Genomic DNA, 16,217 nt, shown 5'->3' on the forward strand with positions numbered 1-16,217 from the left:
ACCGCTGTACCACTGTGGCTGCCCAATGACATGCAGTACTGTTACAGTCTAATGTCATCTGACTGGCTATTCTGTCATGGCCACCGCTGTCATTTCCAATCCTATAAGGATCATTGAATTCCATACAACTAAACACTGTAAACCTTTACAGGAAATCTATGCGAAACAGAGTGAGGCATCCATTGTACCAGAAAATATTTTTGGTGTGCAGTTGTGTTGACTTATAAGAATACTGTAGCAATTTCCCTTTTGCAGAAAAGCTTACAATCTTTCTGGAAGAAAGGGCACCTGGCCTCAGTAAGTAGACACAAAAACTGGTGGAGACAAACAGCAACCTTCTGAGGTATGGACAAAGGAGGAGAGGATGCAGGTTACAGTCTGCTCTTCAATTAACAAAAACAGAAACAGACAAAACAATTCAACAGATAGATATATGCTGTACACTAGCAGGGTAATGTATACTTATAAATACTGTCAAATGGGAATGATAAAAGGGAAAAAAAACAGCTATTACTTGTGACACAGACAGTGAGAGACAGACACTATAACAAGGGAGCATGTTGTTAGAATGAAGACACTATTAAAGTAATCATTCGGAAAGAAATATCCTGTCTGAAAGCCATTCATACAGGCGTTTTTCTGTACTGAAGAAAGAAACCATCCCTTTTTCTGAAAATGAGCAATGCTCTTAACAGTGCAACACAGTTCTTGTGTGACCATGAAGGCAGCATAGGTAAGCAGGGACAGTGAAGATGCAGGCTGAATTATTCTTATTCTACACTTTTGGGATGAGAATTTGTTTTTGTATGCTGCTTTGATTTATGGTATATTTTTGATTGTTTGCTCACTTGATTGATTGACTAATTCATTCATTTATTCATTTTTGTTGACCAGGGGAGATTGTTGATCCCACTGGACAATTTTCAAATCTATCATGCCAATGCGTCTTGTTCATATGTTGATAAAGGCTTAGGTCCATGAGGAAGGAATCATCTCTTCATTTACAGGGCAACTGCCTCTTTAAACACCTAGTAAAAGGACTTGCATACTTGTGAACAGATAAATAAGACACATTGGAATGATTGATTTATATCCTCCACCTATGGAACAAATGTCCACTATGTGCCAAGCACAAAAGCACCTTTGCCATCTTCAAGGTAAACTTAGATAACTGAATGGGCAGCCTCAAATTCTGCCCCAGTCTACCTCATTTTGCCCTCTTCAGTACTGGGGGGAACTTCTGAATACGATTTATTAGCTACATTTTTAACGGTCTATAAAATGATTGCCTACTATTTACCTATGAAACTATGCACCTATAAATTCTCTTGCAGTTGTACAAGCCAGTTTGTGCATTCAGTTTAGCTGCATTATGAATTCTATTACTTGAAATGAAATTAGTAGGAATAAAAATGATTACTAAAGTGCCCATTGCAGTTCAAACACATATTGCGGTACTCTGTAATTTATGTGCTGCAATGTTTTTCCATCCCATCTTATTGATATCATATAGGCAGTTTCTTAACATTTTTACTAATGAACCACCCACTTAATTTTACTGTATCCTTCACTGACATAGCTGAAGAAATAGTTTGGGCTACGTCCATTGACTTTCATATGCATGGCTCCATGCATGCACTGTGGTGCATCCATTAAAATCTATGGATACCACTTTTTCCTACGCTGATGTCACTGGGGTTAAAGTTCAATGTACTTGCTGGTGATGTCACATATGGAAAATTAGCATTTTACAATAGATTTCATATAAAATATGAAGCTGTAAGACAGGCACAAATAGGAGGAAATGTAAAATGGTACTGGAGGCACCTCAGTTGCACATCAGGTAAACACAAAACTGTGACAGGGCACTTTAAAAAAAAAGTCACAGCACTCTAGTTGCAAACCACAGGAATTCCAAGAGCTGGCTTATCTAACAAATGCAGCTGACTGAAGAATGAGGCTTGGAAAGGGCGATTCGCCTGGTACTACAGACATTTTAATAAGGCCAGGGTTGTGACATATAAACTATGCATGGAGCACCAGTTTTTACTAGGGAACTTCTTTACAAATACTTCTGACTATGAGATCCAACATCCAGAGAGCACAGGCCAAAAATGACTAAAAAAAAAAACAAATGAAAATGTTTGGCTTGTCAAGGCCAAAAAACCACAAGACAATGCACATCGAGGACTAGAATTTATTACAAAGTTATTCACTTTCATCCTAAAATAAAAAGAGTTCTGATGAACTCTGTATTACACGACGGCAAAAGTGCTTCACTTAGCAACTTTGTAATAAGTTATGGTCCTCAATGTGCGTTATCTGGTAGTACTGTGGCCTTGACAAGCCGAACGTTTTTCATTTGTTTTTTTGGAATGACATCCAGGAACAGTGACAATTTATAGACTGTAATAGGTTCACAGGTAAGTCCTAGGATAGCTGCCCTTGCATGCCATTTTAAGCCTATCCAATTTCCTTGTGAGTGTTTGAATTCACCTATCATGTTTGAAGTTAGATTGGCCTTACCCATTCCATGGTTGACAATTATATATTACATCTAATGAGAATAAATGGGGATCATACTTTAAATAATATGAGGGGACCCAATAATAAACATAACTCAGTATATTCAATCAAACAATAAAAAGGTTATGACATTTCAGAAAGAAATACGGAACAGCTATTATTGATAAAAACACTTTGCAGATGTGATAAACAGGCATGCAATGGCTGCACAGGCAAATATCTACATGTATGACTACACATTTTGTTTAATATGCCCATGTTCCAGACCATCAAGTAATGAATTGTTCAAACAAGAAAAAGAGAGTACAAGATAAAACACCCCAAATATTGTTGTACTGCTCTGACACTCGCTACAAGAATTCTTGTTAATGCAATAACACAAATTGTCAGCCCATAGTTAGGTAATACTACTGTTATATAATCTGCCAATGGTAACATAACAAACACTAAAGAAACCAAGCTGTTTTAGCATGTAATATGTATATTGAGTCAACAGCAACAAGTAAAGGACCCTTGGTGGTTATGCTTCCTCTCTATATAAGAATTATACAACTGTATGAAAAGAAACAGGTTTATATGGGAGAACCCTGGAATTTCCATTCTAGTTGCCTACTTCTCATATGCACTCCCAATTACCCAGCCATATATGCGAAATGCAATAAGTAAAGCATCATAAAGTTCCTACCTTTTGCGGATGGGAGCAAGCATTCTGCCTCTACATAGCTGCGGAATTCTGATAAACAGCGAGAGCCACTGGGGAATAGTAATTTGGGTGTCTGAGGACTCTGAACTTCAGAAGGGGAAATGTCAAACGTATCAGGCCTGCTTCTGGCATTATCAAAATCCTGTTGAATGTCTCCTTCCTGAACATCTTCCTCCTCCTCCTCATCATCATCACTAGGAACTGGTTCTTCAGTGTTAGCAACTTCTGCACTCGAATCAGACAGCTGTGGAAAAACAAATGCAAGAACAACAACATGCTGAATGTGCTAAAATGGCATGCAAAAATTAAAAAAAGCAGCAATTAACCATGACAAATCACATGCTCTGGAATGTAAAATGCAAAAACAATAATTACCCATAAGAATTCAAATGATCGGAGACACAATTATCTCTGCATGAGGTGTTACACAATGGTTACCATAACCACAGTGTAATAGAAGAAATGTTCACCCTTGTCATTTTAGGTAGAGCTAGTTAAAAGCAAGCAACAAAATGCATACTGTACAAACACTGACCTGTGTGTGTAATCAAATGACACCTACTAAGTATTTATTTGGCTACATGTTTTCAAGTGGTTTAAAGGAGGGAAAATATTAAGACGCATGGGAACATGGGAATGTTGGACAAGAAAAATTCAAGTCTGTTTTCATCTGATTTGCTTTGTGTTTTATAGACACATTTAGTTTTCTTTCTTTCTTTGGGAAACAGATAAATTATCTGAAGACCCTTTTCTGCTATGACTTCATACCCACGGCAAGCAGTTGACTCATTCTGATGTACTTGTATGTAGAGACACTGCCAGATAAAGCACAATTAATTGTCATCAATATGATCTTAAGAACAAAGTTTTATAACATAACAGCTGATATGTTTAAGCAGTGGCCAGTGCTGGGAACAATGGCTTTAGCTAATGATGAAACAAAACTCGTGAATAAAGCAGTTTACTGCAAGTATCAACATCACTGGAGAGCAATGCACTGATGTGGTGTAACACAGCACTGGCATCGGTTAGGATCTGATGCTATAGCATGTATGCTGAGGTGAAGTTACAGATTTAAAGGCACAAGGTCAGTAAATCATGTTTCCAGCTGGGAATCAATTTTTAGTACAATGTTAGAAGAACACCGCACCCATAAACTTTACTTTAGCACTTGCTGCTACAACACAGAACCACAGTAAAGAGCTCCTTGTACCAAAAGCATATAAAGCTTACATATGAAGAGAAAATGCAAAGATGCAAACTTTCTTGCTTTGCCATCAAGTGCCATAAGCCAGAACAATACACATGCCATGTGTGGGCATATCTAGCAAGACAGGTAGGTGGACTCTGTGATGAGAAAGTCAGTTCACACCATTTCCCATATACACACATATCAAACAAATGCATTGCCTTACTTTGTCCTAATAGTAAGGCACACTAAAATGTAACTTATTGCAATGCTTTTAAAAATAGCATATACAACCATAAATGTTCCTCTTATACTTAATATGCTAATATGGTACAGATTATCAGTTATGATTCCATCACAGCTTTTGTCCAGTTAACAGTGATGGACATTATAACATTAGCTACAAAAGTAATATACGTCTTTCACAAGATGGCAATATCCAGTTGAGTATAGTCACTCCCACATCCCCACAAACTGACAGCAGTCACTCCCAGAAGGCACTGTTTATGTCTTGTGATGATAATGTTCTGGTATAAGCAACTTATGTCAGTGCTCTCAGCTGTCTCATTTTGTAATTGGACATGTTTGTGCTCGTGCAACAATCCTTCATCACTTTACCCTGCTTCCTCCTTTCTTCCATCACACTTTAACCATAATACCATATTTCCCTATCATGGGCTGCTTTGGTTCACAACTTGACATTTTGCCACAGTTCTCTGCCTGATTTTAGCAATTCTACTTCCAGCTCCATTACCCTGGTTTAGGCACAATGTCCATGATCCACAGCCCTTTTATCTTCTTACATCTTCTCTCACTATAGTCACAAATACCCTTTTTGTCAAATGTCCCCATTTCCAAATTACAACTTCCATTTTGCTCCAGGTGGAGGGCCAGTTGCATATCATCTCCAAAGCCCCCCCCCCCAAGTAAAACATGCTTTATCATACAAATGCAGTCTGCAGAAGTTACATGAAGTGAACTGGATGAGATGAGGATGTGTCTACTGGTTCTAAAGCACACACTTTTTTACTGTGCAGGTTTGGCCCTCATGCTGTTAATCATCAAGTCTCTAACTGGCCATCATCTAGGCAGCAGCAATAGTGCTTTGTACTCTCGCCAGCATCTTAGCAATGACACATTTTTCATTTTATGAACCTAACCCTGCCCTACTGTGGTGATCTGAGCACTCTCACCACCATAAGGACCACCTATGCCTCCTCAGTCCATACATACGTGCTCCCCTGCATACACTAATACAAGCTACCATCATCAGCTTGAGTGGCCACACCCTCATGCCTCTGATCCATCCCCTTCACTACATGCAGTGGAACTTTGTCATTAGAACCTCTGTGCAAACAGGCCAATAACCACTGTCCCTCCCAACAGAATGGGCATGCCCATCGTCCTTAACTGGGTCATAAAGCACATTAGCTGTTACTCGAACTCTGGTCCACACTTTTGCTGTACACAGACTTCTATTTGCCAAAGAAGACTAAATGAGGAAATGCAACCCCAGAGTGAAGGCTTAGTAATAAAGCAGGGACACTGATTATGGTTCTTAAAAAATGAAATTTCATTTTATGACATGAAACCTAGGAAGTGTATCTGTAATTTAGTATAATTTCTAGTTAAAATTGTTTGTATGTACGCATACACAAATGTGCAACGGGCATTTTATATACACACAAGTATATCTCTATTACCCACAACAATGAGTCACAGCCAACTTCTATAGGGAACACAGGAACAGCCACCTATGTGAAACTAAAAGTTTAAGGGGGGATTGGCAGTGTCCCTTGTCATGTTACACTCCCAGATATATAGATGTTTGTGTACCAACAGCAATTCACTGTGTACTGTGTTTTTGTTTTTCATTTAAGCATGGTTGTGCGACAGTGGAATTAGTATATATACTTAAAGGGGTGGGGGTGCAGGGGGGCTTGCTACCCTGCAGAATCATTGTTTTTATGTTGTATTCTGTTATGTAGAATGTCTTCTGTGATTTCTGATTCAGTGAGATGAGGTTTCAATGGGTTTTCAGTCAAATTCTTTCAATCATTTGAATTTCAGTCGAGAGTAATTCTATCACGTGATAGTAGACCCATACACACGCATGAGCGCGAGTGTGCCCATACACACATACACGCACACAATCATACACTCATAATTAAAATAGATTTTAAGTACTAAACATTTAATAGGCAAACCAACTGCATTATAAGCATGCCTCTTAACCTGTTAGCACAAGAAGTCTTGACAAAGCCTAAAATAATGGGGACAAAGGTCCCAAAATAGATTTTAAATATTGCTCTTATAAACTTAGAAAAATGGTAGGATAACATGATTTGTGTTAGCGTGCATTTTCTGAAGGATATAAAGTCTGAAACTGAAATGTATGTCATTATTTAGTGATCTCAGTCCTCAGTAATTTGCCAGAAAATCACACATTTTGTGAGGAGCAGACTAAAAATATGAGGTGAAAATCTGGACAGTTGAGAGGAATGATTTTAACCCATAACTACTAGAAGAAATGCAAGTTAAGTTTTTCCAGAACTCAGTGCAGGTATTGGATGTATTGGTATTTTTCCCAGTACAATGGAAAATTAATGTCCCTGATCATGGCTGCAGTGCTGAAAGACAATCATACCAAGCCATTCAATACCACACAATATGAGCAACAGAGATCCACATCACAGGAATAGTACAAAACAGAAATTAATGAGAAATGTGTTTCCAGTTACATAAAAATATCACAAGCACAACCTCTACACAAAAATCTGACAACATGGAGTTCTGACAGTTCCTCAAAGGAACCTAGTGTCACCCCTAGTATGAACCTAATGTCACCAGAGCAGGTCCTCATAAATGATGAGGACATGTGTTCACTTAAAATGATGATGATGATGACTAAAGAGAGGGGGAAGAATAGAGCACAGTCTTATTTCCTGTAGGAAATTATCTATAGTGGTCTGGAAAATAAAAAGACACACAAGCTCAGACTACCAGAAAAGTGGGGGATAAAGAGGGATCTCTAGAAAAGCAAATATACTGTACTTACTTCCCTATCCAGACCAACAGCATTGTACTTTTTGGTATTTAATTTAGGTATATTGTTAGTTCTCCGGTTACTAACACATGTAAGCTCATGTTCGAGTGCCTGTGTGATTAAACAGACGTGAGGATGCCACACAGTTTGCAATCATCTTCAAATCTGATTAACCAAAGATCATAACTTGTGATTTGGAGATCAGAGAAATAGATCTGAATCACAGATGTCACAAGCCACATCCATGGGGAACTCCATGGTTAGAAGCAGAATAACTCCTGGCGGTCCCAAGCATCCCACCAAAGATGCGATAACTCGGTGGTACCAGAATAACTTAAGGCAGTCCCAAGCATCCCACCAAGGATGCAATAACTCGGTGGTACCAGAATAACTTAAGGCAGTCCCAAGCATCTCACCAAGGATGCAATAACTCAGTGGTACCAGAATAACTCAAGGCAGTCCCAAGCATCCCACCAAGGATGCAGTAACTCAGTGGTACCTGAATAACTCCAGGCAGTCACAAGCATCACACCAAGGATGCAATAACTAAGTGGTACCACAATAGCTCCAGGCTGTCCCAAGCATCCCAACAAGGATGCAATAACTCAGTGGTACCACAATAATTCAAGGCAGTCCCAAAGAACTCCATGGTTACCTTCATGCTCTCTGAAGAGACATCCACCAACCTCACTGTGTGAGATCTGGCTTTTAGCCATTGTGCAATACATTTAACTAAATTGGGGTCAATTTGGAGTGCATTTTTTATTATGTCGGCATGAGGTACAGTATCAAATACCTTGACTAGGGTCAAGGTACACTGTATGGACTGCGTACCCACTATCCACTGCCTTTTTCGCCATCTCAGTGAAGTTTACTAGATTCATTAGATGGGATCTTCCCTTAACAAGGCCAGTAATATAGTTAGGGTGGGATGAGAGGGGCAACAGGCCCAGGAGCAAACTGTTGGGGGCATGATCAGCACTGAAACGCCAACATTTTTTATCTGCCCCATAAAATTTACACCAGATATAACAGGAATGTTGACAGGTTGTCCAAATATTCTATAGTTTTTCCAAGATTAATAATGAGCATAGTCATGTTTGGACATAACCAAGAGTATGTCCTAACTCCAAAAACGGACATGATAAATGTAATGGTGGTGAGATTGGAGGCCTTTTCAGACAGTGGTTTTAAAAGGGAGCATCATGTGTCCATGTGCACCCGCTTTATGTTTTCCTCTGGTGCACATCCATGCAAATATAATGGAGCAGATACAACCACAATTTCTTATGTGTTGCTATCTGAGGATTCTATAGGGATGAGGAGCATAAAGATGGACTGAGAGAGTATAGAAAGTCCTACTGTGATATGGTATTAAACAGAAGCCATTCATAAAACCTGACATTTTATTGTAAGCATGGGCTAGTTGCCTTTGACAGATTATACTCATGTGAACATCCATTCTTAGCAAATTCTTATATATTCGAATTGTATAGCTTATCCTGATCCTGACCTTCTGTTAATACTACATACTGCATTTAAATTAAGCTGGAAAACTGTCAGAAATGAGGATGAGTCACAAAGTACACATTTATCCTGAGAAAGTATGTGGTTAAATATATAAATGTCTGCACCGATATATTTATTGGCAAACCACATTCCTTCTCTCGCAGGCAAAAGAATGGGCATCTCTTCCACCTGATCTCAGACAAATCACCATACACACCTCCATCAAAGTCCAACTAAACACCTACTTCCTAAACTGCTGGAACAGTCACTGCGCATCAGCAAAAATAATACAGGCACTACCTAGCGTTATTTCAGCCTCAACACTGTAACCTTAATATCATCAAAAGCCTTACCGTTCTAAAACTTAGAATACTCCTCCCTTGCTCTCTCTCTCTCTTCATACTTAGATAATCTTTTTCCTCTTACTTTACTGCCAATTAATATATTTCCACTCCACTAATTCCATTATACCTATCCCTCCTCACTCTCACTATCACTGAAACGTTTTCTTTGACTACTACCACACGTTCTAATATGTGAATGCATTTTCTGACTTATAATTAAGGTAACTATATACATGTTTTCTTCCACTATTATCTTCTTCTTGTATGTCATTGTTGTTGATGTAAATGTATTAAACTGCCTTAGTTGAGGTAATTATATTAGCCGGCTGGTAATTTATTACAGATGTGGTCACAGATTCATAAATATTCCAAGGCCAGTAAGTCTCATAACCATTCTCACCTTGTCAGTACTCTCTGCAGACAGCACCTTATTTCTCCAGGAGGGCCATACTGCACAGTCCTAGTTTATGTTTAATGGAAGACAGTGAGTTGAAGTGCTTAATATGCAGGGGAAGCTTATTTCATTGGTTTAGGAGGAGCTGGGTTATAAACCTATCCTTCCATTACATTTTATTTATTTATTGGTGGATGAAATTTTAGGTCCCTGGTTCTAGTACAGGTGGAGATATTCAACTCACTGAGAACCAGGAGGTCCAAATCAATCAGGTCTCTAACAACAGGGTAAGCAAGACAGAGACTTACTCTTAAAACTCTAGAAGACACTGAATAAAGTAACAGTGTGTGACCAGACACTCGTGGAAGAGCAATGACTTTAGGCCTGTGATCTTTTTTGGTTAGGAACCTTTGGGGTCTTTCGAATAGCTTGATACACTTAGTGGGATACATCGCAAAGGGCATTATACTTGATAATTCATCTGATAAAAAGTGTAATGGAGGGATTACCTCATTAGGCCTTGATGATATTCCTTTGGCAAACAGCTGAGCTAAATAAAAGAATTTCCTGCCAGCCATTATTGCATGATGGTCAAAGGAGAGCTGGAACTATTGACCCAATTAACGAGGTTATTCCTAACTACATATTAATTTGTAGGGGTGTCTTGTCTAGATGGTATCATAAGATGAGGAGCTGTCTACCAACAGTGATAATACTAAACTTTTAGCATTTAGTTTGAGCCCGTCTTTAATACACTAAGAGTTTACTAAAAGGAGTTCAATCAGGATTGCTTGGGTGTCATAGGGTGACTTAAAAATAACCCCAAGTTTGCAATCAAATGCAGGCTTTGTTAACCAGAGGTCTTGGCTTTCTTCTTGGAGACCTGAGAAGTAAATATCAAAAAGGAGAGGTCCCAGCACTATTCCATGAGGGACACTACTGGACACTTTCTTACTTCCATATGAAGTACCTGCCATTCACACTGTGTGGGCTCTGTCTTTCAGCTAGTTTGCTATCCATCTTACCAGATATATGTCAATTTTTAACGCATTCACCTTTTGTATGATGACAACATGGAGAATTATGTCAAAGGCTTTAGCCAGGTCAAGATAAGATGCATGCACTACATGGCATGGCCACCATCTACAGCCTCTGCAATACTTTTGAAGGAATTAACCAGATTAAATAGACAGGATCTACTATTCAAAAAAAAAACTGTTAGGGGTCAAGTGTGACATGATTCTTGATATCATAGTTTAGTAGATCGGTTATAATATATTCCATCATTTTACAAATGTGAATTGTAAAGCTGATAAGTCTGTAATTAACAGGGTCGGTTATAAGGCCATCATAAGCAGTGTTCCATCACAATACAATGCAAAGTGCAATTGTGATAACTCTTGTTACAGCTACCTGATAAAACTAACTCTACAAAGTTTAATCTTTTCTGCATATGAACATGTAATATAAACTTGAATGTATTTCCCAGCAAATATACTACATATATGACTGTATGATTTGCTATATTTCACTGTAAATTTTTTCTCTGAGCTTTTCTCCATGGGCCTCTACTGAAAAGGAGTTTCTGCGCAGTTGGACTTTCCCAGTAAATGACTGCTAATAAATAAAAATGAATTTTATAGAGCTATATATTTGTCTATCCTACGAGTCAAAGGGTTTGATGCTGAGGACCTTCATTCTGAAAATTAAATGCCATGGTGAGTTCAGTACAATGTGCTCTAATGTGTGAACTGATGGAGTATTTTTCAGGGGGTTTCCTTTTCTCCACTGTGGTGTGAGTTAGTATATACAATTTAGGAAGTGGGGGGCATAGCTTCCTACATGGGGCTGAAGGGGGAATGCCCCTTGCAGAAAAATATTTTTTTTGTTTTGTTTTTTAGTCATTTTGCCTTTCTATTGTCATGTACCATTCAGAAAATTGTGAGCTGAAAGACTAATACAAAGACTCATAGGTAAACCTACATATATGTCAATCTATATATATTATCTATAGAGAGAAACAGATATGAAGTATATAAATACACATACACACACACACACACACACACACACACATATATATATATATATATATATATATATATATATATATATATATACACACACACACACACACACACACACACACACACATATATATTTATATATGGTAGTTACGTATTATCGCAACCAGATTTCAGAAGTCGCAGAAATCGTTATGTTTTTGAGAAAAGTGGTTTATGAAACTTTACAGGGTTGTGTATGCAAGTAAGTAGAAATGTTTCACTGAGAGTTTGAGGCAGGGACAGAAATAAAAGTCCAGTTCTGTACTCCTGACTGACGTGTAATTTTTTCGGTGAAGTGCACCACGGTACGTGCATCAGAAATCCTGCTTTGCTTATTACAGCATCAGCAAAGGGAAGTCACACAGGAATACTCCAAATATGTGACTGTTCAGGGTCAGTAAGCATGAAAATTAAAGATGCCGGCAACAGATACTGGGCAAGGGGGCACTGATTCCTTAGTCACTGCTGTCTTTCTCCCCAGTGCAGTAGTCCCATGCCAGGGGTGTTAAACGTTATCCCATTTCACACACACTGGCCTGTTCATCTGAAGTTGTTTACTGGCAGCAGCCACTTACAGTAGTAGCAAGAGGTGCTGTAAATATTGAATAATTCACATCCACATTTCCCAAATATAGCATTCACACATTACAGTATGTACATGTAACCACATTTCAAATGGCCTGGTTGTGTTGTAGGGAACACGGTGAGTTCTATGACTTCAAACAGTAACAACAACTGAGAAGCAGCAATCCTGTTTATAAGTCGGGAAAGGGCGTTACCTAGGAAGAGGAATTTACACATTATTCCTCTTCCCATGTGAAAAACAATCAGACAGAATACTACTGAAGACTTTACACACCCCTTCTTAGGTTAGCAGATCTCGTTTCACACAAACATTACGATTTCTGCACCTACTCCAATCTGGTTGCGATAATACGCAAGTACCATATATATATATATATATATATATTATATACATATATATATATATATATATATATATATATACTCACACAAATATATATATATATTACTATAACATTGAACCACAAAACATTGAAACCGTAACATTGAAATTTCAGAGCACTGAAAAGTTAGAACATAGAAATTACATAACAATGAAAATTTAAATCATTTAGTCTTATATCATCAAAAGTGTTACATGGTTATGGTTTAAAGTGTTAATGTTGTGGTATCACTTAAAGAAGTTGTAGTCTGTAGTAAACAAACAAGGCAGACGGTATGTTTTGCGGTTTAAGAGAACTTCTCAGGTTGTACAGTAAAAGTTTATCAGATAAATGTTAAGTATTGTTGTGTATGAGTGATGGATGTATCATTTTGAAAGAAGTCTTGTTAGTGTTGTGGAAAGTAATGGGATAAGTGAATAGGGGAGTAAGTTTTTATTTTATTTTGGCTGTATGTACATGTTGTCAGGAAAATAGAGGAGACTGCAATATAGAGGGTAATGGGAAATTTACCTTGTCTACACTGTAGTGCAATCTTGGAGTTGGCATATTTAATTTGCAGGGGGTGCAGGGGGCTTGGCCCCTTGCAGAAACGAAACAAGTATCTATCTGTCGGTTCAGTTATGTATGAGTTGGAGGGGGTATTACTAATTTGTGCATTATGACATTCAATGTTATGGGATGCAATGATTTAAATTTACAGTGTTATGTGGTTTTGTTGTTCTAAGTTTTCAGTGTTATGGTCTCAATGTTTTGTGGTTCAATGTTACAGTAATTCAATGTTTTGAAGTAGACCCATATATCTATATCTATATCTATATCTATATCTATATATATATATATCATTGCCATAAGGATCCTACTGGAGGGCCAGAATGGAGGAGGAGGAGGAAGCATACCTCTCAAGTGTCCCTGATTTTGCCTCATATTTTTGCCATTTCCCTCATACAATGTTTGATTTTCTGGTAACTCAATAAGCAATACAGTCAATGTATGACAGAGTTCCATACGTACTTAGAAAATGCATGCTTATGCAAAACGTGTATTTTTAATTAACTTTTTTAATGAATTTGGCTAATATTTAAAAATTGTCCATAATGTCGAGCCTTTGTTTCCCAGTATTTTTGTTGCTTCATCTCTGATTCTTGAGCAAAGAATATGAAAGCTATGGGAGGATTCCCAGCTGGAGGGCCAGTGCAAATGTAAGACATGTTTCTAGCCTTCCCTCTTAAAAGTGGGCTAATAAGAGACACTTAGAAGTGTCGAAAAGTGGGGAAAATGTCCCCTCTGTGTGAGGATGCAGGGCTGAGCAGACACAGTCCAAGAGACACAAAAGTTTCTTCTGGAGAAGGGTTCTCCAACATCAAGTTGTGCTGAAAAGCAGATAGAAATATGAACTGGGCCTAAAAGAAAGTAGTTCATTGGCCTGCATGTAAAATGTAGTGTCAGAAGATGTAAAACTGAAATAAAGGCACTGGCCAGTATAACACGGACATTATTACAGCTTGATCTAGAAGTAAAGGCCAAGCACTGACAAACTGTGAAGGTGCTCTGATGTTTAATTAATGCTCATCTTGTGCCAAAGACTACATCAAACTACTAAAACTCCTGTCAAGCATGTTGAAAAGTGCTACATATTATTTCTTTGAACTGAATGCCAAGCATATTAAACTATGCAGAGTCTTATTTCTTTGAATCGTAAATAATGACACAGAAACAAGTTGTCCAAGTTGTGAAGAATAAAAGCTGTGTTGCCTCTTTTAACATAAACTGAGCCTTTCTTATGACTCAAATTGCTTGAGCTATAATGGAGATATTAAGCAAAATGTACTGAAGACTAAATGTTTTACTCAGGGCAATGAATAGAAATATAGTTGAGTTTGAGATACATTCCCCCGATATCTCTCTCTCTATAAGTGAATACAATGCATTTGGTCAAACTTACTCTTTCTCTATAAAGTTTTTGGTGTCAGAATAATTGGTCAGCAATGGTCAAAGTGTTGAACATCATATGTTAGGTAAGAAGTTTTGGGTACTAACACTGAATGTGAAATGTTTGGAGCTCGGGTTGTGTGTGTGTGTAAGTGAGTGTGAGTGTGAGTATGCATGAGTGTGAGCACGTGCATGCGTGTGTTTGTGTTAGGATTAAAGTAAGGGTTATGAAAGGGGTTAATAGTGTGTGTGTTTAGTAGCACTGCTAGGGAAAGGGTGTTTGGTACTCTAATGTGTATGGTCCTGCTTAGGAGTAATTTTAGCACACAAGAGTACAGTGGTCGGGGGGGGGGGGCATTCACCTTACTCATGTGCTAATCCTAACCCTACTCCTAGCCCAAATTCAACACACTATGGTACTAAACAAGATACACACACACACGCACACACACACGCATGTGAATATGCACATGCACACACACGCACACACACGCTTGTACACATGCACACACACACAAAAACGTAATACTAAAACGTTCATTGCAAACAAAAGTTTCAGCATTAGTACTCAGTCTCACTTACCTTACATATAATATTCAACATTTTCACTGTTGCTGCCCTTTACATCCCAACTATTCAATCAATTCTGACCCCAAGAAATTCATTGTAAAAAATAAGTCTGACCAAATGAATTGCACGTAAATAAGTTCCAAAAGTCATTGGATTATTTATTTATGGACCAACAAACCAAAAATCCCACTTGACTTTATATATTCAAATAAAGTAATACTAACCTTAGTTACATCTCCTAACTGTGGTCAGTCCATACAGCCTCCCCAGGACACAGGCTGTCTTGAAAACAAAAGTCTAAAGATGTGGTTATCTCCCAGTCCCAGATTTCATTATCTCCCATTCCCAGTTTCCAGCTCTGTAGGCAAGTATCCCTACAGCCTACAGTCTACAGGTTATCCCTGACTGCGCTATCTTTTCCAGTCTGTGCTTATAGGTCTTCATTCAGATAATTGTCCAAGTGAAGAACTAACTTCCTGCCTGCTGCTTTCAGGTAATGCCTTGAATACCACTTTGAATGTTAAAACTTTTGCTACAGCTTACCACAAAAGAAGTGATGAAGTGCTTTCCTGTACCACTATTCAGAAGCACTGACACAAATGCATACAGAATTTGCTCTTCTCAGTCAAGCCCCCAAATTAAACAAAAGCCATTTTCACATCTTTCATATGTCCAAAGAGATCATATCATATTGGTTTCGGCAAACTGAAACTTTAGTACTGGGCTGAGAAGACAAGAAGACTACAGAGGAGAAGAAGACTACAAAACCCTTTCCCATCTGGATTCCTGAAAATTCATCACAGTACAAGGACTTTGTCGGCTTCTTGGGGCTTAGTACCAGGTCTGCAGTATTCCAGCCTTAGGTAGAGCAGAGGCTTCTTTGTGATAGCTACTTGAACTTGGGTTCCAGTAAAGGATTGGTGTGCTTGATTTTGACTGGCTAGGTTCTGCAGAGGTATTTGTTGCATTTTGA

General features: G+C 38.3%; 1 protein-coding gene across 4 annotated transcripts in view; it reads right to left on the reverse strand.

Annotated features, from left to right (window-relative positions):
- Nucleotides 1–16,217, reverse strand: part of ARHGEF25 (Rho guanine nucleotide exchange factor 25) — a 1,549,554-nt gene that overhangs the window by 1,363,210 nt on the left and 170,127 nt on the right. For all 4 annotated transcript variants that reach the window (XM_044083599.1, XM_044083598.1, XM_044083600.1 and 1 more), the window contains exon 2: nt 3,212–3,473. In XM_044083599.1, the coding sequence (XP_043939534.1) occupies nt 3,212–3,473 (262 nt within the window). The remainder of the gene's footprint in view (nt 1–3,211; nt 3,474–16,217) is intronic.

Source organism: Protopterus annectens, chromosome 9.part0, assembly GCF_019279795.1.
Source record: "Protopterus annectens isolate FY-2018-M chromosome 9.part0, PAN1.0, whole genome shotgun sequence".
NCBI classification, from domain to species: Eukaryota; Metazoa; Chordata; order Ceratodontiformes; family Protopteridae; genus Protopterus; species Protopterus annectens.